The sequence below is a fragment of the Bos mutus genome, chromosome 17 (assembly GCF_027580195.1).
Source record: "Bos mutus isolate GX-2022 chromosome 17, NWIPB_WYAK_1.1, whole genome shotgun sequence".
NCBI classification, from domain to species: Eukaryota; Metazoa; Chordata; class Mammalia; order Artiodactyla; family Bovidae; genus Bos; species Bos mutus.
Genome location: NC_091633.1, coordinates 12515424 through 12540982, shown reverse-complemented (window position 1 = coordinate 12540982; position 25559 = coordinate 12515424). Strand labels below are relative to the sequence as shown.

The 25559-nt window shown below is 52.1% G+C and overlaps 1 protein-coding gene and 1 long non-coding RNA gene across 3 annotated transcripts in view; one reads left to right on the top strand and one right to left on the bottom strand.

The window, feature by feature from the left end:
- The window catches only part of LOC138991478 (uncharacterized), a 27572-nt gene extending 3294 nt beyond the window's left edge, over positions 1 to 24278 (bottom strand). The window contains exons 1-2 of the long non-coding RNA XR_011467434.1: positions 24141 to 24278; positions 181 to 274 (exon numbers count right to left, since the gene is read on the bottom strand). This is a non-coding gene — a long non-coding RNA (uncharacterized lncRNA). The remainder of the gene's footprint in view (positions 1 to 180; positions 275 to 24140) is intronic.
- TBX3 (T-box transcription factor 3) overlaps positions 23600 to 25559 on the top strand; it is a 14523-nt gene continuing 12563 nt past the window's right edge. The window contains exon 1 of one of the 2 annotated variants that reach the window (XM_070386091.1): positions 23600 to 25294. In XM_070386091.1, the coding sequence (XP_070242192.1) occupies positions 24906 to 25294 (389 nt within the window). In that variant the 5' untranslated portion in view covers positions 23600 to 24905. The remainder of the gene's footprint in view (positions 25295 to 25559) is intronic. The other variant, XM_070386092.1, reaches the window with a different exon arrangement.

The following is a 25559-nucleotide window of genomic DNA, read 5'->3' as shown; positions in this document are numbered from 1 at the left end:
TAAACTGAGGCCCAGACCGCCAAAGTGACTTGCCATATGATCCCAAGAGAAGAACAGGTGCTGATGAGCCAAGTCATGTAGCTATTGGGATTTTTTTTTTTCCTCTGTGACCTTGGACAATTACTTGTCTTGTCTGGGCCTCAGTTTCCCCAGTCTTAGAAAACAGAGCTGAGGACTCACAGGGTCAAGTTTACTCATTGGTCTTCTGCCACTCCTCCATGACCTTCCTGTTTCTTCCTTTCTTCTGTCTTCCCGGGAATGTGTCTGAGGCAGCCTGAGATAGAAGAAAGAGCAATTGAGTCCTGGGTTCAAATTCTAACTCTGCAATAGGCAGGCCTTCGTGAGTCACTTAACCTCTCTGAGCCTCACCTTCCCCAACAATAAAACAGGGATGAAAATAAGAAAGACCTAGAATGATGGAGATGACGGATAGAGGGTGCCCGGCTCAGAATCCAGGATACACCAGGTGTTCAGTTAAAGCTGGGTCTCCCACACCTGTCTTCTCTCTCATACTTCCTTTAAAATGAAGCCCCCAGGACTTTTCCTGGTGGTCCAGTGATTAGGACTCTGAACTTCCACTGCAGGGAGGCACAGATTTGATCCCTGTTCAAGGAACTAAGATCCTGCATGCCTCGTATTGCAGCCAAAAAAAGAAAAGTAAATAAAAAGTAAAATGTGGTTAATTCACGTTGATGTATGGCAGAAACCATCACAATATTGTAACTATCCTCCAATTAAGAATAAAATAAAATTTAAAAAAAGAAGTAAAATATAATAAGGACTTTCCCTGACAGTGGTTAAGACTCTGCACTTCCAATGCAGGGCCATGGGTTTGATCCCTGGTTGGAGAATTAAGATCTCATTTTCCACATGCTGCATGTCATGGATAATTTTTTTTTTTTTAATAAATAACTAAAATAAAAATGAAGCCCCCATCCCCCACTCACAACTCCTTTTTCTGATTTTTTGTTTGTTTTTCATTTGATTTCTCACTACCAGACATTTATTTTCCCTGTTTTTGTTTCTCATTATTTGCTGTCCTGTTAGAAGGTCCTCAGGGACAATTTTATGTGCTTGGCTGCTGCTATATCCTTAGCCTGAGACACATACATGGTGGACCCTTGGTAAATATTTGCTAACTGAAGGAATGAGTTGAATGAATGAATATTAGACCTGGTAATGAGACCTTCAGGTAACACAAGCCAAGAACAGAACACAGGTCTTGCGCAGAGTAGCTGGTCCATAAATGCTTTTGTTCTCCTTTTGCTGGGACCCCAGGATCTGCTGAGGTTACATTGTTCAGTGTTAAGCTACACTCAATTTACGTGAGGGTGTTTTGACGGTTTCCAGCATTCCGGTTTGTGGTTATCCCCTAACAGGCCTCCGAGTACTTGTCCCAGGAACTCTGAGTTCTTTAAACTGTATTTCGCCAAGGACGGTAACAAGTACCGTCCTGGGGCCATTTGCAACTTCCCTTCCCTGATCACAGAGGTTTGACTAAGTGCTTTGTCTAAAGGCAGAAAATGCACCAGTCCTGTGTCTTAACATTTATGAAGGGGTTACCCGATGTTAAGGTCAGACCTGTCCACAAATCCTTTGGGGCAAGGTAGCTGTGCGGGTATTACAGCGTTGGTGGAGGGGGAAAGGCAGCGATCCGTTAAGTAGGTAGGAAAGCAGACGTTTTGAAGGTTACAGAGTTGCCCAGAACATCACCCCAGAGGCGGAGCGTGGGTGTGTTACGATGGGGACACTGACGGTGGCCTCTTTGGGGAGAAAATTCCCCTCTCTGAGACAAACCGTCCCAAGCCAGACCTCTCTCTCGCCTCTGGGCCTATTGAGAAATATTCCTTGAAATGTTGTTGATAATGCCTTTCCTTTCTGCCCGAGCTTGTGGTATCTGGCGATTGCATCAGCTCTCAAAGCTGGCCTGTTTCCCATGAGAACCTCCTTCTGTCCCTCACAGAGACCAAGAGCCCAGTTTATTCCCTCTGTACTTCAGGGGTTCTCCAATGAACTCTTCCAGGGGTATCCCTAGAGAGAATTCCAGGATCTGTGAACTTGGAAGACTTACTGAAATTAGTATTTTCTTCCATTGTGAATCCAGGTGACCACCCCCAGGAGGACTCGCACTGGCTGTGATATGGTCCAATAGCAATCACAGGTATTTTCATAACCATATTACAGGCATGACTGAGACCCCCAAATATTCTTTTGCTCATCCTGATTTCAAATATACAGTATCAGGACCATGGCTAGATTGTCTGATTTAATGAATTGGGTACACATATATTACTATGCTTTTCTTTTTGGATGTACTGTGTCTTAGTTGGAGCACATGGGATCTTATGCAGTTTCTTTAATTGCAGCATGTGGGACTTCAGTTGCGGCATGCAAACTCTTGCTTTCGGCTTGTGGGATCTAATTCCCTGACCAGGGATCAAACCCAAACCCCCTGCACTGGAAGTGTGGAGTCTTAGCCACTGGACCGCCAGGGAAGTCCTGATACTTTTATATTTTTAATATTTCTTTTCTTCAAAATTGTTATCCCATCTCTTGTAAAAAGAAAAAAGAATTCTGAGGCAGTATCCACAGGCTTCACAAGACAGCCCAAGGAGTCCATGGCCCAGAAAGGTGGTGAAGCCGTTAGTGGTGATGGAGAAAACGAAGGCAGGGCTTGAACCATGATCCTGAGGCTCATGGAACGGCAGAATCAGAAACCCCAAATCAGAGCAGAAGACTGCTTTGGCTTTCGGTGCCATTAAAAAGTGCTAGGAGAGCGCACAGAGTGTTCATCTCCAAAATGTCAAAAGGGTACAAGGGAGGGTGCTGAAAGTGGCATTAAATGGGACTAAATCTCCCAGAAAAAGAGCCAGTCCCCTTTCAATTCCTTTGTTTTATTTTTTCAGCTGTGCCTTGTGGCACGCAAGATCCTAATTCCCCTACCAAGGATCGAACCCGTGCCCCTTGCAGTCGAAGTGAAAATTCTTAGCCATTGGATCAGCAGGGAAGTCCCTCCCCACTGCCCCACTTCAGTTCTTTTTTGGACCTTCAGACTAAGTCCAGCCCCAAATGAGCACCCACCTACCTGTCTCGATCACCCTTCTAACAATTAGCCCTGCTCGGAGCCTTGTCATATTGTTTTCTTTCCACAACTCACCACTTTCATTCTACTTCTGGGAAGTGAGACTTGAGTTTGATTTACGGTACCCAGATAAAGGTTTCAATTTCGACAAGATAGGTGTTTCAAAAAAGTCAGCAGATGGAGATTTCCCTGGTGGTTGGGTGGTTTCAGACTCTAAGCTTTCACAGCAGAGGGTCTGGGATCAATCCTTGGTTGGGGAACTGAGATTTCACCAGCCACACAGCATGGCCCCCCCCCCAAAAAGTGAGAAGATGCCTGAAATATATGTTAAGGAAATCATTGTGAAAGTGAGACCAGGATATATAAACATGAAGATGCTCTCACATCTCCCTCCTCCACCCCTCCCAGTTTTGCCAGTGAGGGACTCAAGGCTGGGTACTTGCCCAGTGCCTGCTACTTCTCAGGCAAAGTGCTGGACTTCCCCACCCCTCCGCCCAGCGCTGCCCGCCCCCCACCCCGATGGCCTGTGATCTGCCCCCCTCTCGGCCTCCTAGACCTCTTAAGGGCCAGGGCCAGCCAGAGAAAGTTGGGGACTGGACTCAAAGTTCCCAGCATGGGTGTCAAACATGTCTTCTGAGTGCCCTGGCTCCAGGGTCCACCGTCCTGAAGGGCCCGGCTGAGTGGGCCTTTCAGCGGCCTCTGAGAGGTGGCAACAAGTGTCACGGCTGAATGCCTGCTGCCCACTGCCCCCACTTCTGCAGACCAGGCCGAGCAGCGCTGGGAGGACTGCAAGCGGGATTCCAGAGGCGTCTGGATATTATCAGTCAGTCGCTCAAACTGTCTGGCCGGTGGGCTGGGGTGGGGCTGGTGGCAGGGGGCAGAAACTGGCTGGAAGGTAGAGTCAGGAATCCCCACCCCACCCCCCTGCGCAGATTCCTGGGGCCAGACCCAGCTCCTTGTGGGGAAGCAGGGGGCTGGCCACGATGAGCTGGCTGCAAGCTCTGCACCCTGCCCCGCCCTCATTAGACGGTAGCACCAAGGGATCAGAAAGTCAAATGATGATATGTGTCTGACAGAGGAAACTGAGAAAGCAGGGGAGGGGTGAGGGGGCTGGTGGGCAGGAGCGGAAGGGGCAGCACTTGAAGACAGCAACAGGGAAGATGGGCTGGGAGGGGCTGGGCAGAGCTTTACCCACTTGAAGACTCCTGCTTCAAAACTAACCCTGATGGCTTCCAGACAAGTCGGCACCAAGGGTCATTTCTGGAGGCTGTAAGTGTTGTCGAGGGCAGCTGTAAGGACAGGTGTAAATCTGTCCAGGCATTCCTTGCCACTCCCCTCTCCCAGCTTTCTGCACCTGAAACAGGTCGCCTTTATAACTACAAGCCCACTCAGGAGGCCTAAGCACACACACACACAGTCACACACACACAAGCAGTTAACACTTGGCCTGCCCTAGGGGTACAATTTTTTAAGTGCTCCTTTAAAGCAAACTCTATAAGCTGTTTGTTAAAGCAAAACAAACAAGCCTTGCAAGGAGAGGAGGTGGAAGCACTGGGAGGAAGAGGAATAAAAAGGAAATCTTTTTATTTGCTACCTTTGAAAATACCTTTCTCAGCACACTGGGAGACCAGTGAGGAAGACCCATGGGGTGAGAGGGAAGATGAGCCCTACTTTATTTGATCAACTAGTTGGAGTGATGAGACACAGAAGTAGGGAGACTTTGCCTTAAACCAGGCTTTTCTCCAGTATCTAACCCTTCTCCTTGTCTCTCACCGCTCCCCCCTCCCCCCACCTGGTTGAATGAAAGTCTGCTTTCCCAGGTGTCGCTGGGGACATTCTCCATCACCACTCCATCCATCCCTCTCCAGAGGGAGCAGCTAAGAAACTGCGTGCACAGCCCCTCTCCATCTCGCCCAATGCACTCTGGGAATCTGGAGGACTCCGGCAGAATGTTTCGTCTTCTTGGCCAACTTTGGACCCTACGGGCCCAACCTTCCTTGTGGGTTTGGGTGGCTGTGCACTGGGGAAGGAGAGAGGCTTCCAGGCAAATCCGATGGCCGAGAGAGAAATGCGGTGTCTTTTCCTGCACGGACAGAGGCTCTTAGCCACACACTCCCCCACCCCCACCCCAGAGGCCTTTAAGGGGGCCCCTGGAAACCCCTAGTGAATGATAATTTATCTCCTAAATTGCTGGTATCTGATGCTTCGAGGGGTTTTGAAAACCATATTCCCCTAGGGCTGGAGGCTACTTGGGGAATTGTTCGGTTGGAGGAGTTCAATCATGATTTAATGCAGGCATTTATACTGTACTAGATAATCTCCTGGCAAGTTAAATAACATGTCGGGAGGGCGGGCCGGGGGGTGTGGCTGGGCTGCCGGAGGCCTCCCTGGGCTGTCATTTCCCTACCAGCTCGCTTCTGTCTCCTTTGGGACATTGCTTCCCAAGCTCCTTCCTTCTTTTGTCCCCTCTCTGCGCCTCTTAGTTGCTTCTCTCTTTGTCTCTTGAGTTTCTCTCTCTCTCTCTGCCTCTCCCAGTCTCTCCAGGTATGAAGTGTTTCTGTCCATCTCCGGGTGGGTGTCTGTCTCCCTCTGTTTTCTCCTTCCTCCCTGCTCCCCAAGCGTCCCTTCTCTCTCTTGCTCTCACTCACTTCTCCCCACACTCCCAGTCATCCTCCTTTTCCATCTTACCATCTCTCCTTTCTCATCTCTCTCTTTCCGACCACGCCATTCACTCTCAGGCTGAAAAGAAGCGGTCTCAGTATGTCCTAGAGGACCGAGGAAGGGGACTGTGGTCTCCTGCTGATGATCAGCAATTGGGCAGCTGCAGTCTGGGCCTGAGAGTAGAGTCAGCCACACACAGCTGTGCTGAGAGCCAGGAGGCATCAAGGAACCCTCGCAGGGGCCCAGCACCCCTTCCATCCCAGGTCACACATAGGCATCTCCTCATTTACAGAGCTCTCGGCCCTGGGGTCTCTGCCCAAGGATGCTCCAGGCACCCAACCATATTCTTTTATTTTCCACAAGTGCTTTTCCCTCAATAGATCCCAAGAGATAGATAGAGACACTTTTTCCTCCTGTCAGGAGATGGAGATGGTTGAGGCTGAAAAGGCATTGGAACCTGGTCTCCAAGCCCCTCTGGGGCCTGAACTCCCGTGCAAGGACAAGAAGGGAACACACTTTCTGGAGTCACTTGCAGTTCTGAGATCCTGGGATTCCAGAAAGTAGCCTGCAGTGGCATGAAGCCTAGAGTGGGAGGCTTGATCACTACAGGATCAACTTGGGCGAGGACAAGGAATGGGGCTTCAGGCTGAGATGTAAACAGAACTAGGTAAGAGGGACTTCGCTGGCAGTCCAGTGGTTAAGACTCCACACTCCCAAAGCAGGAAGCACGGATTGGACCCCTGATGGAGGAACTAAGGTTATGCATGCCATGTCGTGTAGCCAAAAAAAAAAAAAATTTTTTTAAAGAACTGGGTAAAGCAATGCTAATAGAGAAAGGGCCTAATATATGCTAGGTAGTGGTCTAAGAAAAGAAGAATATCTCTTAAAGATACTCTAGACATACATAGCATATATTTTTAGTGTATATGTGATATACTGGGCTTCCCTGGTGGCTCAGTAGTAAAGAATCTGCCTGCAACGCAGGAGACAGGGGTTCGATCCCTGAGTTGGGAAGATTCTGAGGAGGAGCGCATGGCAATGCACTCCAGTACCCTTGCAGGAAAAATCCCAAGGACAGAGGAGCCTGACAGGCTACACTCCATGGAGTGGCAAAGAGCCGGACAGGACTGAAGTGACTGAGCACACACCCACGTTATATGCTAAGTATGCACTGAGTCTATACATTTAGTAAATGCATATATACTAAGTAGATACTAAGTGTATCTATTTTATCAAAATAGCTATATGATATATAGAGACAGAGAGATTAGGGTGCCCAAACAGCTAATGCTTAATGAGCACTTACTATGTGCCAGGGGTTAGACTGAGTGATGTACACAAGAGGTCTCATTTACTCCTTGCCTTCGTCCTCCGCAGCAGGACCTATCGTCCCCATTTTTCAGAGGAGGCAAATGAGGCTCAGAAGAGTTAGGGGACTCTTCCAAAGTTCCAAGGCTCTAATAGGCCCCCTTTTAAAGCTCAGTAGGAGGTGTGTGCCAACACTTTGATGGAACGAGGCTTGACCGAGGCCGCCTATGTACCCAAGGCCACCAGTCATGACTGTGGAGCCGGCAACTGCAGGGAACCAGCCCTGCCCGCACCTGCTGGCTCGCCCTCGCCTTGAGGTAGCCAGCATCCCTACGCCGCCAACCGAGCTCCACCAGGCTGCTGGTGATACTTGAGGGAGACTGGGGTCGTGGAGGTGGGTAATAGTCCGCGGAGAGGAGGAACAGGGAAGGCGCGGCGGCCGTGATTCCAGGCTTAACTCCGCTCCACACACAGAAACTGCGGTGCCCGCCACCACCCAATCCGCTGGCCATGCCTCCAGTCCCAGCCGTTTCGTCTCGCGCTTGTATGATCCGAAAGGGGCGGGGAAACTGAGGCCCAAAGCAGTGTGCGCCAAACGCGCGCGCCAAGCTCGCCAAGCCCCTGCGCGCGCGCCTGGCAGGGACTTGGCGAGCGGAAACCGCAGTCCCCAGCTTGCCGCGAGAGGCAGGAAGCAAAGCCAAGCGCGGCGCAGGCACCTCGGGGCCTTGAGCGAAGCCAAAGTCGGTCAATAGCAAGCAAAGGAAGAAATTAAAAAACGCGGTTCGGGGCTCCTGTGTGGAACTGAGGCGTTCATCGAATCATCCGCTGGGGTCTCTCCTAGGACCGGGTGGATGCGGCTTGGGGAGGGCCTGGGGATGGGGGGCCGGGCGGCAGAGACGCAAGGGCATGGAATTTAATAGAGTCTGCGAGTCTGCATCTGTGGCTCCGATCCTGGCGGTTCGCGGCAGATGGGTGTCAACCCCGCTCCAAGCCGCGAGATGTGAGCAACTACCTAGATATTTGGAAGAAAGTGGGAGAGATTCTGACCTCAGCCCTGTGCATTCGAAGGCAGGTTGAGGGGGAGAGAGAAAGACTGGTGGGTGGGAGACTAAAGTAGAGACTGAGCTCGAAAGACAAAGACAGACGGGAAAGAAATGCAGAATTGGAGAGAGATTCGGGCCTTAGCTCCAAGCTGGAGGAGGCAAGGTGATTCTAGCGAACCTCTTCCTGTACATAAATGTTCGGAGCCGAGGTCTGGCCAGCAGGACCTTTGAGGATCCCTGAGCTCTTTGCGTTCTCAAAGGGCAGCACCGAGTCAAGGCACCGAACGCGTGTTTGAGGGTGAAAGTCTCAGCCTTGCCTCCCCTTTGCTGTGTGACTCCAGGAGGATCAGTCCACATCTCTGAGCCCCCAGTTCCGTCCCTTTAGTTCAGGAGAGACCGCTGGTGCATGGCACAAAAAGACCTTGAAATAACTGAGTTTAACGATTTGTGTCTCCCCTCCCTCCTCTCCAGCAGAGCTGCTTTGATGGAAAACACCCGGGATCTTGGCTGCCTGGGTTACCCAGAGTGACTGGAGGAGGAGTGGAGGAACAAAGTAAGGAAAACACACTGCTGGAGCTCAACAGCTGCTTATGTGTGGCAGGTGTGCCTCAATTCTAAGTCCTCATCGCTTGGGGACACGGGTCATGGGTTATAAAACCCTTTCAAAACCCTGCATTATCTCAGAGGGTTCTCCTAACCAGAGCCAGGGACCTGGATCCTAGGTTGAAGGATGAAGAATGTGTACCTAGGAACACACAGCAGGCCTCAGGGCTCCAAAGCCAGGGCTCATTTCCACCCTGTGTCCCCTAAGTTCGGGTTTCTCCACATCCCAGGCACCATTTCCTGACCACCCAGCCCCAGATGTGCTAGGCGGAGGCAGGGGCTTTAGAGGAAGATGCCCCAAAACGGAGAGCTTGGAGCCAGACGCAGCAGGGAGACGGGATGGAAAACCGCGAGCAAAGTTCTGGGAGAAGGGGCTACGGCAAAGACGAAAAGGAAAAGGAGAGGCGGACGGAGGGAGTCAGGAAAAAGGAAACAGATGATGAAAGTGAGAGCCCGAGGGAGCGCGGGAGCCTGCTCTGGGGCGCGGGGTACAAGGCGCCGGGCGCGGGGCAGCCAGAGGCGCCCAAGCCTAGTTCCCCGCTGCGCCCCACCCGACCCAAAGGGGAGCGCCCCACCGACCGATTTGACTTGCACAAAACCCGCGCCCCAGGGGCCTTTGCCAGGCCGCTGGGGCTTGATTCATTTCTTGACTAATTAACTGGAAGCTACGTTGCCCCTTCTTTCAGGGCCCAATTAATTCGCTGCGGGCGGTGGGGCGGGGGCCGTGCGGCCGAGGCGCCCGCCTGGAGTCCCTTTGTGAAGGGCTGTCTGGCCCATATTGATTCTACATACACACACGTACCCCTCCTTCCTTCGTACAAAAAAAAAAAAAAAATGTCTTGAAAGCTCTGGATTTCCGAGTTTAAGAAGATTTGTCAGACTCGAACATTCCCCCACCCACCACCACCACCACTGCATTTTGTTTCCAGAAGGAAGAGACCTACGGATCAAAGCAATTTAGAGATGTGCTTGGGAAAGGGTTCCATGGAATGTGTGCTCCCTAAAGGGCAAAGAAAAAGATCGCCCTTGTGTACCTACTGTGTGTGTGTATGTGTGTGCGCACGCGAAGGCGGCACCTGTGACCTTGTTGAAAGCCAGATGAGGAGTTAGACCCTCCCTAGGGTGAATCTCAGCTCCAGGAGGGGCTCACCAGCTGTCCAAGCTCGGTCAAGTCTCTATCTCTCTGCATGCCTCAGTTTCTCATCTGGGAAACAGAGATCCATGAAAGACGCCCGCCTCCTCAGAGTGTTGTATTCGGTGAGCCAAAGTATGGGAAAGGTCTTAGAACATAATCATCCTCCAAGGGGATTTCACAGACATTCTCTTCAATAAACAGTATTTCGTAACAAACCCATTTCGCAGATGAGGAACCGAGGGCTAAGGACAGCCGACCCGCTGGGAAAAGTTGGAGGGTGTCTGATTCCAAGGCCGGGAAGCTCCAGAACGAAATTTACCAGACTTTGCTGAGAGCGTGGCTGGCTGCCTGGGAGCAGAGATTCTCCCGACCCGCAGTTCCCAGAGACTCCCTCAGGTGAGGCTGGAGGCTTCTTCCTGCCCACCTACCCCCATCCTCCTTCCAGTGCGGTAACTTCAGCACGGGAGTAAGAAATCTGAAATCCCGAAAGCTTTTGGGTGGAACCCAGCACGCAGCCACTGGAGCGGTTTCTGAGAGGTCGTCCATGGAGGACTGCATCGATTGTATTGACCTCACGGTGGGTCAGCTTGTCTCCTCCATCGATCACCCCAACGAAGTCTAGGACGAAAATATAGACCGAAGGAAATCACAACCGTCTTTGTAAAGCTGGTGGAAAGTGACCTTACCGCTGCCAGGGCTCACCGGTGACCCAAGGCTGTCCACCGCCAGGCAGCCAGTCAGGGGAATGAGCTTCTCAATCCACTCCCTTTTATTCGATCACTGATCCATTTTTTTGGTTTGTGCAATTTTTAAAACAAAGGAACCAAATAAGAACTAAGTTTATTCAATCAACCAACACTTGATGAACCCACCGCAGGTGCCCCGGCCGCACAGGGCATTGGGGTACTAATGAGGAGAGGGGTTTGGACAGACTCCTAAAACCCTGGCAGGGAGGGGTCGTCGTAAAGTCTTCTTTACTGTCATTCTTTAGCCAGGCGACCTTGGACGAGACTCCCTAGCTTTCTGTCCCACAAATTCTGGTCTGTAAAAAGCAGCAGAGCTGCTCCGTCCTAGGCTAGGTGAACACGCTGAACGGGAAACAATGGATGGGAGGTTCGGAGGTTAGATCCCTCATCATAGTCCCAAGGTTGAAGGTGGGACAAGCAGAGCTGGGGTGGTCTTTGCAACCTCATCAGGGTATAAACTTCTGTCGTCCCCCCAAGCCAGCCCGAGGTGACTTGTCAGCACCGCTGGGGTTCCCAGGGCCCCCACACTCCCCAGGAGCAAAAATCATCCAGCCTTCTGCCTCCCTAGAGCACAGAAGAGCTGAGGCCAACTTTAGTTCAGCCTTCCTGCTTTAAGACCTTGAGTTCTCTCCCGACACTCTCTCTCCTCGGCCTCAACTTTCCTGATCTTTAAAATGGGAATGATCTCTATTTTTTTTTTAAACCATAGTGACCAAAACTCAGGACCATAAGCATCAAGCTGGTGAAGACCTATGTTTTCACCGCAGAGAAGTCTCGGTCAGTATTTTGTGGAATGACCAAGTGGATGTTTCTATCCATTACACCCAATTTCTCTTCCCACTACCATCTTTTCACTCTCATGTCAGGATCTGTTTGGGGGAACAGCTTACAAATTCGATGCTTTTTTTTAAAGTGCTCTTTGAAGTGGTCACTTATTTTTCATATGCACAGAAAATCACCTTTAGTTTGACTTCTTTCCTTTCCTTCCTTCATTTTCATCCCTGTATTGAAAGATGATTTATTGAGCACCCCCCAAACAGAGCTAGAGATGTGAGGAGTCTTATCTCTCTAGGAGCTTTCAAGGTGGAGAACTGATATTAGACACTCTTACCCAGAGTGATTGGGCTTCCCTGGTGGCTCAGAGGGTGAAGAAGCTGCATGCAATGCAGGAGACCCACGTTCAATCCCTGGGTCGGGAAGATCCCCTGGAGAAGGGAATGGCAACCCATTCCAGTATTCTTGCCTGGAGAACTCCATGAACAAAAGGGGGTCGAAAAGAGTCAGACACGACTGAGTGACTCACACACAAACACACACCCAGAGTGATTAACTTCTTTGGTTAAGGTGTTTTTTTTTTCTAGCTCTGTAAGTAACTTTTGACAAGATCGCAGCATCTAACGCAGTACCTGGTGCATAGTAAGTGCTTAGTAAGTTCGACATGAATTTATTCTTCTCCAAATTGTAGCCCGCAGTTCCTCCTTTGGCTGCGGAACAGCCAGCCTGAGGTCGTAAGTGCCTTTAGACAGACACTCCCAAATGAGGACTCAGGTCAGTCTGACAACGTGCCAGCCCCCAGGGAGCCTGAGATCGGAGTGCACCCCAGCCCTGAGATTCTCAATCCCAGATACAATTCCAGCCGGGAGGGCCTGCCACTCCAATTAGACAGAGCATACCTGGGTAGGGGGAGAGGGGGTTGTGGCAGGGGGAGGGGGACCATTAGATTGGCCTTTGCAAAAAGTGACACTGGACAATGAGGTTCTGCAAAGCCTGTACCCTTTGCAAATCTCCATACCTATCTAGCTGACCTCCTGTCCAGACCATTCCCCCGTCTACACACACACCTTTCTAGGTAAACAGGTGACACCCAAGAAATGAGGCACTACTTTGCCCTGAGAACCATCTTTTCACACACCCCCATTCTTGCCCATACTCTCTTTGTCCAGCTTCCAGACCTGGTGGGACTCTGGGTGACCCTCTCCCACCCCCGACTCCAAAAACAGCTCCCGCCTCCTGGTGCATCAGGACTGTCACTGCTCTGGCTCAAAACCACGGTCCCAACCCCACGCATTGGCGGAAATTTGCTCAGGCCTTGCGGGGGCACAGGAGGACGAGCGCCTGCCAGCCTGTCTCCCCTCAGCGCCATCCAGCGGCGAGACGGCAAGGGCACCCTGGGCAGAGGTTCCTGGCGAGTCCCTCCAGCCGAAAGGATCGAGGTTTCTAAGCTGGAGTCGGTCCCTTCCTCCATCCACCCCCTCTCACTCCAAATTAGGACATGTCTATCTTCTACCCTCCTCACACACACCCCGATTGCTTAAGGCTGATTCAGGTTCACCCAGCGTTCAATAATCACCACCACCCCCACCACCCCCTCTTTATTTATGCCCAACATATGCACTGGACAGGGAAGTTCTTTCAAGGAGGGAAAAAAAAAAAAAAAAAAGGAAAGAGGAGGCGAAAAATAGTGTTTGTTCCACCACTGCTTAGAAACTTTTCCTGTGCCGGCTCAGGGGTTTCACCCCAGGCTGAGTTGACGCTTTCTCTCTTTTTGTTGCGGACATGTTAAGTCCTGCCTTCCTAATTCTACACCTATGACCTTATACTGGCTGGAGTCAGGCGCCTTGATTCCCTGCCTTTGCATGCAACCTGGGCTGGAAAGCCTCCTACTTCTAGATCCTCGGGGGTGTCAGTCCCCAGGGAATAGGTCTCCAGAGTGGCAACTCAGCCACAGACTGAGTCCCACTTGCAGAGGGAGAAAAAGCATCACTCTTTATACAGCTGGAATGTTATCGCTAATTTTTTGGAAAAGTGCCTGTGTACACACACATTACATATATTATTGAGCGGGTTAGTGCAAGACTGAAAACACTGAACAACAGTTGGGGTGGGGGACACATTCTCCAATTTCCCGGTAATTTGTAACAGACTATTGCTCCAAGAGAAAAGGAGTAACTGCGTAGCAGCAAAACAAATTTAACTCTGTCTATATTGATCAAATGGGAGTCTGCCTGTGAGGTGTGATTGCAAAGCATCTTTAAATCTGAGATTTCCTTTCCTATCTGGGGCTACTATCTGGGGCTACACATTTCCTATGTGGGGCTACCCACTATACACACTTGTACCCACACAGAACGTCCTAGAAGCACACACACACGTTCTATTATGTTTAAATAATGCAATGGAGTGTAGCCTTGAAGTTGGGCCCATACATCATTTAACCAGCTCTCCAATCGCTGTTGTTGTTTAGTCCCTAAGTCATGTCCAACTCTTTTGGACACCATGGACTCTACCCCACCAGGCTCCTCTGTTCATGGGATTTCCCAGGCAAGAGTACTGGAGTGGGTTGCCATTTCCTTCTCCAAATATTAGGAAGATCTAAACTGAAGCTCTAGGAGGCATCTGGCTCTGCTGTCTGAAAGACCACCTCTTCCCCAGATGCAGCTTGGGGCAGGCAGTATTCTGATATGCCAACTAAAGGCAATTTCCTTTTTTTTTTTTTCTTATCCTCTCTCACTCAAATTTCTACAACTAAAAAAAAATCTGTAAAATAATCCAACTCTAATATCTGTTATATAAAAATCTGTTCCATTCCTTTAAAAAAAAGAAAGAATTCATAACCCACTCTCAAAAGGCCTTTCATTGACTCCAACAGTTCTCAATTCTAGACAGAGAAATGAAATAGAGGAGCCTGTCCTGGTTATCCACGACATTAATACACGGACATAAAAGTGAGTGCAACATCATATTTTAACTTGTCTAATAGAAAAATCCTAACTCTGCTACTCTCTCTCCCCCTCTCCCCTAAAAGAACTAGAGTCCAGCCATGGGTGGGTAGGGTGGAAGGGGGGTGGGTTTTGAAATGAAGTCGCTTGGAATGCCAAAAAAAGCAAGGCATTATTTACACCTGCAAACTTTGGATGGTTGTATTCTGCCCCAATTGGCTTAATTGTAAATCTTTTCCGCATGGCCCCAAGTTCTGGACGGAGCGTCTGGGTTTAATAATACGCAGGGGCACCCCAGCAGGACCGGACTGAAAAGACAGAATCCCCCGCCCCACCCCCCGCTCAGCTCAAAGGTAATTAGAACAGCCTCCCTTCCCTTCCCTCCCCAAATTTTGCTTGAGGTACCAGAAGACCAGACTCAGACATGCTGGGAACTCATATTTTACCCTCTGAAGACAAGAGAAGCTATTTCAAAAGCAGATATACCCTCCAAGTCAGAAGTGGAAGGTGGTGCCCCTCCCCCGGCCCGGACTCCCACCCGCATCTCCTGCGCGTTTGACTTGCAGAGGGGGAGAGGGGGAAAGAGAGGCGTCTACACTGGCAGCCAGAGATCCCTGGCAGCATAGGGCTGACCTGTTTATAGAACTTGCTGCTGAGAAAACATGTAAAAACACACCCCAGCGGTGGGAGAGGAGATGGCTCCCTCCACTCCACCCTCCCTTTGCGCGCAGAAAATCTCACCAGGCTCAGCCTGGTTCTCTCCGAGCCCGGTTTTTCTCCCAGGAGGCTCTCTCCCTTGCAATGGTTTTTCCACCCCTTTGAGAGACAGAGAGTGCTACGCGACTCTTTCCTTGTTAGTGCCCCCTCCCAAGGTCATTACTATTCCCGCCCCCCCACCCCCCATTAATCCTTTTCTACCGGAGTGGGGCGGGAGTTAGGAATCCAGGCTGCAAAAAGACACATCGGACGTGGGGGGGGGGGGGGGCGGTGCGCGGTGAGGGGTTCCTAACTGAATCCCCGCGATCTTAGTTTTGGGGAGAATTTGTGAGTTCCGCGGGGTAGGCAGGCCGCCCTCCCACCCGGGAAGCCGACTCGCCCCGCCCCGGCCGCCGCAGAGGAAAGTCAGGTAACCCGCGCGGGGAGCCAGTGCCTGGCAGGACCTTGTCGCCACCGAGGCCCGGGGCGGACCAGCCTCGTCCGGGACCCCTGTGCTTCCCCGCCTGCCGCTGCGGGTGTTGGGGGGCCCCAGATCGCAGCCCCGGGCCCCCTCCACCCGTAATCCAAGGCCGCGAGCGTCTTCAGGTACCGCGCTAGGCGAGGCCTGGAGCCGCAGCGAAGCACGTCCAGCTTCCGTATTTGGAACCGGGGTAAGGGGAAGGGGAAGGGGCGGCGGTAGGTGAAAACCCCCCGCTTGGGGGGAAGGGGAGGGGAAACCATCGCCCAAAAGCACCTTACAGGGGGAACCCTAGGTTGTCACTCTCTCTCCCTCCGTCCTGGGGCCCGAAGTTTTCCTTTCCCAAGCGCAAGGAGGACAGGGCGTCAGGAGGAAACGTAGGGGACAGGTTGGTCCCTAGATCGGGAAGGCCTCTCCTGTCTGCCCTCCCAAGCGCCCGCCAGAAGGATTTTTAGTATTTGGCTTGGAGATGAAACGTACCGAGGCCTGGGCGCCAGCAAAAGCAACTCTTAAGGAAAGCTCTCTCATAATTCCAAACATTCCCTCTTTCTATGTCTGTGTGTGTCCCTGCTCCCTTGCTCTCTCTTCTTCCCCTAAAACAGAAATACAAATTTAAAAAGAAAGAGAATGCCTCTGTATAGCTGAGTCCCGTTGTTGTTCACCGGAGACTGTCACAGGAGTATTCATCAGCTCTTGTTGTTTAGTTGCTCAGTCGTGTCCGATTCTTTGCGACCCCATGGACTGTAGCACACCAGGCTTCCCAGTTCTTCACACCTCATCGGCTCTACCCCAATACAAAATTAAAAGTTCAAAAACAAAAAGAAAAGAAAGAAAATCCAAAAAGAGAATAACAGTGAGTTAAAAAATTGCTTTTACAAACTTGACAGCTATTTCTCATCACATTTGCATTAGTTCTTATATGTCCTAATAAAGGACAGTAAGATAATTTGCAAGTTAAAAAGAGAGAGAGAGAGAAACTTCTGGAACCCTTCTGTATTCCAAGGCCAAGCTGGAGAGTTTTAAAGGCTCTTCGCATCTCTAAGGCCAAAACTGTCACCCAAGCCTTCAGCTCTGGTTGAGAGCCAGAGAACTGTCGCTCTGGCTCCTACTGGTTCATTCCCTGGATATGCTAAAAACTCGGGCAGGATTTATGTCTTATTTGGGGGCCAGGATGACTAGGTCAGGAGCAAGACATCTCTGACTTAAAATGAGGTCCCATTGTTGAGGTCTCTAGTCATTACTGACATGGAGGAAAAGGTTCCCCAGACTGTCAGGTAATTAAGACACAGAGGTGCAGCTAGTGGCCAGTTATCTGAGTGGCCCTGGTAGAGGGTCAGTGATCAGAGAACACAGACGCAGAAAAGGAGCTGGTGCTTGATTCCAAATTCTGAGAGGTGTGTTCGGTGGGAGAGTGAGAGCCGGGCTAAGGCCTAGAGTTGGGACCCTGCATCCACAACCCAAATCCTGGCTTTGGAAGCTGGGGTAGCAAGCCCCCTACCTGCCAGGCATACCAGAGAAGCAGGTGAAACCAGCTGCTAAACACCCTGTGTCTTAGAACCGCAAAAGGGTAGGTTGCCCATAAGACTGTACAAGGAAGGAGGGATTTGATCAGTTTCCAATATGACAGAAAAGGCTGGAACCTTCAGTGCCTATATCCCTCCGATATCTGAAACCCCATGCCTACACAGGCAAGGCAAAGTCCTTCCCAAAGGCACTCCACACACACAACTATATCTTTTGCGGGCTTCCCTGGAGATAAAAGATTCTGTCGGTGTTACCTCCTTTCCTGTCTCTTCACCTACTCGATTTGGGAGACAGGAAGGCATTACCTTTAGGAACACAGGCAGATTGGCTGGCTGTCGAGGAGCAGTGGAGAGGCTCCAAGAAAGAAATGGAAAGAAAAGAGGAAAAACACACACAGACACACACACTTGGGTGCTCACTGGTCCCTTCCTCTCCTGCCTTCCCTCTCAGCTCTCACCCTTTTTAATTGAAACCCAGTATGGGAAATAGTAATGGATATTGTGCTCAAATTGAGGAAACGTGTCTGAGGCTACTAGGGGACACTTAGTTCAGCAGCTTTAGAGGAGCTGATCTTTCTTTGCCCTGTCAACTTCCCACACAGTAGTAGCAGTTATCTGATTTGCCATGCCCTCTCACTTACGCAGTCTCTTGTTCCCTCCGCCTTGTCTGCCCTCGAAGGGCAAGACCCCACTGCCCCCCACCCCGGGGCACCTAACAACAACACCAGAAATAATGGACAGTAGCAAAAGCAGAAAGTCACAGAATTAAGGGCTCCTGTTCAGTCAGTGGACACCCCTAGTCTGCAGTTGGGGACTGGAGAATACATCGGTCTATTTCCCTTCACCCTTTGAAATATTCTGTCCCCGAGATTCCCACCACTCCCTGAGGCTACATTCTTAGGACATATTGCTGAAGTGCCATTGACACCCTTACCTGTCTCGACTGAGACATCTGGAAAGAGGATGTTGAAAGAAGAAAGATTTTGGGTGGTCAACAGTGCCCCGTGCCTGAGGCCGAAGTCAGCTCTGGCTCTGCGCCTTGCAGATGCTGGATCAGATAAGATGAGAGGAAAAATTCCCAGCCTCTTCCCAGTGAACTCATTTCGACTGGACTATGAAATATCCATTGCATTATCTCGCGTTTCTTTCTTTCTTTCTTTTTTTTTTTTTTTAAGTAATGGGGTAAAACACACAAAGAGAGTATTGAAGATGTAGATTGGTTTGAAATTAGGAAACCACAATTAGTTCCTTTTCCTGACAGAGAGAGAGGGGAAAAACCTTTCACAGATGTATAAGAAGCACGCTCCCCAGACACACACACACTACTTCCTTCATCCTTCCCTCCTTGCTTCCCTTCCAACTTCTCTAAATCATTGGCCGTTTACAAATTTGCCATTTTGTAGAGCGATCTGCTTTGATGAAAGGTGGGTGCTAATAAGAATAATGCAGAGGGTGAAATCTTTTCATTCTGCCTCTGCCAAAAACATATTTACATTAAAGGGAGGTATGATAAGCATGGATTAAGTATATAACGAATGATGCTCTAGAAACAGCATAAACCAACTGGCGCCAAAGTGAACCTCTGTACTAAAAATACTGCTTCCCCAAGCTAGACAACTTTGACAATCCTCTCTCTCTCTCTCTCTCTCACTCACACACACACACACACACACACACACATGCTTCAGGCTCTTGCACTGAATCGCCCTGATCAATAATTTAGAGGGCTGTCAGAGGACAGGGAAATGTGCCTTACAGGAAAGACCTGTGTTGCTGGGGCCAGACAGAGGCTAGGAACTGGGGCTTTAGAACCTGCCATGGTGCCCTTCACCCTGGGCTCCTGCCTTGGAAAGGAGGGGGAGAGAGAAAGGATGGGAGATCGGAGCATTGGAACAGAGGTGAGAGGCCAGCCCTGGGCAAAGGGTGGTTTGGGGAATACTAAACGCAGAAAGCGAGACTTCAAATCTACACAAATGGGCCCAGCATTCTTCTATCTTGGAGGACACCTTATCATCCAGGCCAGGAATATGAGGGGAAGGTGTCTGCTTGAACCCCAGGGAGAGGTTAACTCCAGCCTGTCTTGATTTCTGGAAAAGAGGAAGAGTTGGGGGTGGATACAGAGGCAATACAGAAACATAGAAAGGCAGAAGAGAATCCAGAGAGGACCAGGAAAGCCAGAGAAAATAGGAAGGGAAGAGAAGAAGAACGAACAGAAAAGGTAGTAAATAAAATTTTTAAAAAAATAATGAGATAAGTGAAGGCTGGGAGGTAGAGGCTGAGGAGTTATAGAAGCCGAGAACAAGATAGACGCCAGGAAGAGAAGAGAAAGTAGAAGAAAACAGAATAAAAAACACAGATCTGCAGTCATGGAATCTTGAAAGACGTGGACAGAGAGAGAGGACAGCCCAAGCAGAAGAAAGAGAAACAGAAACAGAAATGGGTGTCCTGTCTGGTCCAACCAAGACTCTTGTGCCTACCTCTGGAGGGAAAGAAAGATGGGGAAACTGACTCTCCATCAAAAAGACTGATCCTGAAGCCTCCAGACCTGAGAGGCACTAGGTTCTTAAAGCAAATTTGCAGGGGGAAGGCGGGGAAAGATACGAAACTCCAGGAGGAAAACCAAGCCTCCCAGGTCCGTGAAGTCCTCCTTTGACTTCAGAGCTGCGTGTGAAAGAGTCAGGGTTTGGGGTAGCACAGGGGTGCTAATGTGGAAAGGAGGGTGCTGGCTTCTATCTGCTAGAGGAACTTAACCTAGGCCCTCACCTCGGGGGAGCTGCCTCCCTGAGGTGCCCGCTAAAAAAAATCACCTCCAGGGTTTGGGGAATTGAACGCAAAGGACTATGGGAGTCCTGAAGCAGACACCTAGTCAGTTTCAACGTCTGTCAATATCAAAAGAGCCTGGGATCCCATGGGCAGGGGCACTGGCCAGAAACAGGGAGCTGTCTCTACCCAGAAAGCCCCTCCCCAGAGAAAGTTTACGTTTCTTAATTAGGCCCCAGACCCTCCCGGAGAAACCCCTGGATGTCCTTATGTCAACAGAGTTCCCAGTTCAGCGACACCTCGGACTGAAAAACAGCTCCGCGCAGCAAACGGTGGGCGAAAGTTTAAGGGGGAATAAGCGTGTAATAGTCCCTCGCCAGACCTCACACATGCTGAAAAGAATATTTACAGCAAACTTGCCAAAGTAAACGACCCCGCCTATCCACCATCCTTTCTCCTTCCACCCCACCGCGCCCCTCCCCCGGGTTTTGTAAACTCCAGATAAACACCATTCGGTCACAAAAGGGTCGATCTGCCCCCCTTTAGAGTGGGAGGCAGACGATGCCCTAGGGAAAAGTGGGAGCTGCAAAGGCTTCCTGGGGGGGATTCTTCGGCAAAGGGGGCTTCTCTGCCTCTTGCGTGGCCTGACCTGGGGATAGAAGATTTGGTTGCGTGCGCGTGCGTGTGTGCGCGCGTGTGCACATATAACATTTATTCTGAGGCTCCTCCTCGCCCCTTGCCCACTTTAAAATCCTCATTCATACTATTCTTCACCTTAAACACTTCAGACATCCCAGATTTGGAGAGAATTAAAAAAAAAAAAATCAGGCCTACAATTAGGTGAATACTCTTTGCAATATAGATGGAGGAATATTGTAGGGACACCAGAAGTTCGGCGCCTCCTCTTGGATTCAAATTTTGGCCCCCTTTTCCCGCTCTTTTAAAGCACCGTTTCTCAGGCTCTGCCCAGGGTCAGGCTAGGCTGCTCCAGTATTTCTCCGTCTGTCTTTTGTTGAACGTGAGGCGGGGAGAGAGACCGAGAAGATCGAAGGGGTCTGCATGGAGGAGGGGAAAAATAACCATGGTAGAGCCCTCGGCTACAGCCTAAAAGCCCGGACCCGTGGCGCGCTGGTCTGCGAGTTGTCCCAGCCGCCAGGCATGGCACAAGTCTTCGGAACGCGCTAGCCAATGTTTAACCCGAATGCAGTGACCACCAGGCCGCTTTTGTTTGTTCGCAAATTAATCACCCAGCGCACGGCCGGCGCCAGAGTGGGTTTATCACCCACCGGGAGGGGGGCGCGGCGGCCCCGCAGAGACAAAGAGGAGTTCGCACCTTCCCGCTTTTGATCCCCAGTTACTGCGGCCTCCCTGCATAATACGAGCCTCCTGGGGCCGAGTCTGGGAGGTCAGTCATAATTGGCGGAAGTTTGCAGACCATTAGCAAGATGTCGACATTTTCGGTTCAGAACCCCACAAACTTTCCTCTCCCGCCTTCCTCTCTGGAGCGCTGGAGTGGCAATGGGGGGTCAGGAGTGGCAACTGGGGTGACCCCAGGGTTAAGGTGGAGCTATGGGCAAAAACAGGCACGTGAGAGAAGGGGCCGAAATCGTGGTTAAGTCCACCTCCACCGTTGAGGCCAAAGGCAAGTTGAGATATTTACAAGTGAAATCAGCAAGCTCCCCTCCCACAGTCCAAAACCGAAGCGAGGCCAGCATGCGGACGACCGAGTAAAATGTCTCTCTTCCTGGGCATCTGGACGCTTAGAACACCGATTGGGTGGATGTGGATGTGTGTTGGGGGTCATCTCGTGCTTGCAGAATTACTTTCCTTCTCTTCGGTGCATTGGAGCAGAGATTGGCCGGCGAGTGCAGGCAAAACCAGACCCCGGGTTTGGGGCCGCTGCTGGAAGCACAGCGGTGCGGCCTCAGGCTCCGGCGGCCAGCAGAGTGGGGGAAGGGCGGGTTTCAGCCTCCGGAGACTGGTGAAAACCCTGAGGTGACCTCGGTGGTCGGTGTCAGAAGGGGAAAGGCCTGGGCTTCTCGCACCCTCTGGGGTCGGGCCGCCAGAGACGCGGGAGGGGGCATCTTGAGCCGACACCCTGACCCCCGCCGCTCTTGCTCCACCACCGCAGAGAGAGACCGAGAGACCGGCCAGGAGAAAGACAGACCTAAAGGGAGAGAAAGGGGCGAGATGGCAAGCCAGATGGAGTTCGCAGAACCACTCTTATTCTCTCTGGTGACTTCAGGGAATTCTTAGCGCTGGCGCCAAGCGCTCTTAACCATGTGCGTCAAAAATGCGAGGCTGGAAAAATCTCGTCGCCTCAAAAGTTCCGCCCCTATCTCCGCGCGGTTGGCCCACAATGGAACTGCATTTTCCCCCACCCCCCACCCCCACTTGCTCCTACTTCGGAGTCTGGAAGCTGAGGGTTTAGGGGGTACACGAGGCAAAATGTAAGAGAGGGCTCTGCTGGTTATCTACACACAGTCACACACACAGAACAACCCGAGCCTGGGAGTTCTTAACCCCCTAGGCCCCGCAATTCGTCCTTTCTTGGTTCCATTGGAGAAAGTTCCCAGCTTAGGAAGGGTAATAGAATACTGTCCCCAAGACGTCCCTCCATCTAAGCAGCGATGGCCCCTAGAATTGGGAAATGTGGGTCTGACCCGGACAGGGACCTGCGGTAACAGTTACCAATTCGGCGACACGTCTGATGGATAAGATCCTGTTGCGTCCCTCCCCTTCACCCTTGCTGAGCACCCCCCACCCCCACACACACACCTGAACTGGAGCCAGTCACCTCGCCTCTGGGGTGGGGGCGTTTCACGATTTGTTTTACAAATTCACCCCCGACTTCTGGCGAGATAAGTCTCTGGGTGGAGAAAAGAACTGAGGCACCAAGAGATCATTGCGAAGCCTGGAGAAGATAACGGGCCTGGAGCACCTCCGCCCACCAGCTCGCCCACCCCATTCCAGCAGCTCCTCACCCTGCCTACCGCCGAGGGGAGGGCGACGGCTGGACGCGGACAGGCCCAGAACCTAGTCCCTCGCTGTGCTCACTTTGTTCAGATACCCTCTCTGCTCTCACACACATTCAGGTGGAAAACCGGGAGCCCGGGTCCAAATGGAAGACGAAATCTATCTAAAAGGGCTGGTAAATCCATTTGAAAAAAGCCCGAATCCGCCTCCGGAGTGAGTTGAGCGCAGACCCGGGGCTACAGCGCAGGCTGGGTCAGTGTTTGCGTGTATATGGTTTCCGCGGGTGGCTGAGTCCTAGTGGACTGCCGCGTGTTCGCGTACAAACGTGCTGGGGGTGTTTGGGTCTCCGCGCATAGTTTCGGGTGGGGCGCGGTGGGGAGAGAGCCCCCTCGCGTGGGCTGAGATCTGGCCGCACCCGCGTGCTCGGGAGCCCGCGCGCGAGCCCTGCTGCCCGGGCAGACCGGCAACGAGAAACACCCGAGCTCGGGAGCCCTTGAGCGGCGGCCGGGAAGAGCTTGGCTCCACGTGGGGCTGGAGAGCGCGCACAAGCCTGGAGACGGCGGCGTTCGCCTCTCCGCGGCGCCCGGCGGCCGGATGGCAGCTCACGGGAGCCGGGGCCGTCCGCTCCGCTCGCCCGGAGCCGAGTTAAAAGGGTGAGCGGGAGAGAGAAACGCCCGCGGCGGCCGGAGAAGCGAGCCGAGCGCGCGAGAGGCGAGCGCCCCTGCCCGGCGCCCGGCGCGCTCTCCGCCTTCCTGGCCAAGCTCGCTAGCTCCCGCCTCCCTCCCCCGTGCTCCCTCCTGCCCAGCCTCCTCCCTCGATCCCGGGCTGGATGACTGAGGCATTTCAGACTTGGACTGAGCCAGAGCGAGCGAGCAAGAGAGCGAGCTCCGGGGCTGCTGCGATCTCTCGATAAGCCACCTAGAGGCGACTCGGTGCGCGCGCTCCCCAGTGGCTCCCCGCCCTCCCTCTGATCATGTTGACATATTCACAGGACAGGCAGTAGTACCGTTGCGGCGCTGCGACGTTACAGTTTCCGACACCTTCTTTTTATAACTCGGCTCTATCCCCCAGCACTCGACCTGTGAAAACCACGCCTATGCAGCAACACAATTGGTCCGAAAGCGTCAAAGAGCCAATCAAGAGGCCTCCGGCTCCCCGCAGCCCACAGCAGAGCCCGACCTTCTAGACCGCCGAGCAGACGCCCGGGGAATTCTAGAGGCGGAGGAGGGTGGCGAGGAGCTCTAGCTGGCTTTCTTTCGCTCCCTCCCTCTCCTGGCGCTCCTTCTCCCACTCCGGTCTCTCTCTCTCTCTCTCTCTCTCTCCCTTCTTTTCATTCCCCTCCTCCTTCCCCCCCTAAATCCTCCCAGCCCTGCGCGTCTGGACGCTGATTTAGGAAGGGAATTCGCTCACGTTTTAGGACAAGGAAGAGAGGCGCGGGAGCAGAGCACACACAGCAAGATTCGGATTGAAAACCAGACACCCTCCGGAGGCTCGGAGCGGAGGAAGGCGGAGAAGGGCGAACGGAAGCCCGCGTGCAGTTCAAGTTTTGATAGCGCTGGTAGAAGAGGGCTTCCATCAGAGATTTTTTTTTTTTTTTTGAGAGAGACTTTTTTTTCCCTCTCTCTTCGCTCGCAGTTCCAGTCGGTCTAGCGCAACTGCAGACGCCTCCCTCGAGCCAAAGGGAAAGGCTAGAGACGGGGGGGCGGGGGAAGAAGAAGGAGAAGAAAAGGTAAAAAAAAAAAAAGTCTCCTAGGAGAGCCGTCCGCATTGGCAACAAAGAACTGGGGGCTGGGGAGCGATCGCCGGGACCCAGGGCAGGCGTGTCTATTTCGAGCCAAGCAGCAGGGCTCCGGCGCGAGTCCAGACCCTGCTCGCTCCCCTCGCCTCGGAAACCGACTTCCAGGAGCGGCTTTTTGGAAACGCCAGACACCGGGACAGTCACCCAAGCGACTATGTCTCCTGATTTCTCGCCTTGCCCTCTTTAAAAGCGGCCTTCCCCTGCCCCAAAGACACTTCCCACTCTTCACTTTGAGGTGCTTTCGTTGTGATCCTCCCACCGCCTTTTTTCTTTCGCTTTTTTCCCCCCTCCAAACTATGCGCTGCTGTTAAAAAAAAAAACTAAACAGCAGCTGCGGACTTGTCCCCGGCTGGAGCCCAGCGCCCCGCCTGGAGTGGATGAGCCTCTCCATGAGAGATCCGGTCATTCCTGGGACAAGCATGGCCTACCATCCGTTCCTACCTCACCGGGCGCCGGACTTCGCCATGAGCGCGGTGCTGGGTCATCAGCCGCCTTTCTTCCCCGCTCTGACGCTGCCTCCCAACGGCGCGGCGGCGCTCTCGCTGCCCGGCGCCCTGGCCAAGCCGATCATGGATCAATTGGTGGGGGCGGCCGAGACCGGCATCCCATTCTCGTCCCTGGGACCTCAGACCCATCTGAGGCCCCTGAAGACCATGGAACCCGAAGAAGAAGTAGAAGATGACCCCAAGGTACACCTGGAGGCCAAAGAACTTTGGGATCAATTCCACAAGCGGGGCACGGAGATGGTCATTACCAAGTCGGGAAGGTAAGCAAGCCACGCACCCTCCCCGCCCCCACAACTCCCCTAAGCGACTGGAGGTTTCTTTTCTCCTTATATTTATCTTCTCCCAGAACAGTCGGTTTACCAGTTATTTGACTTAGAGGAAAACTTAGTCCCCCCCGCCCAGAACTGTGTACAGAAACCTCCCCGGCCTTGCCCCAGTGATAGGAAATTTCAGCTTACCTGGGCGTCTGCAGCGGGTGGTTTTTCCTACCTGGTCTGCATACCGGATTCTCTATGGGATAGGTAG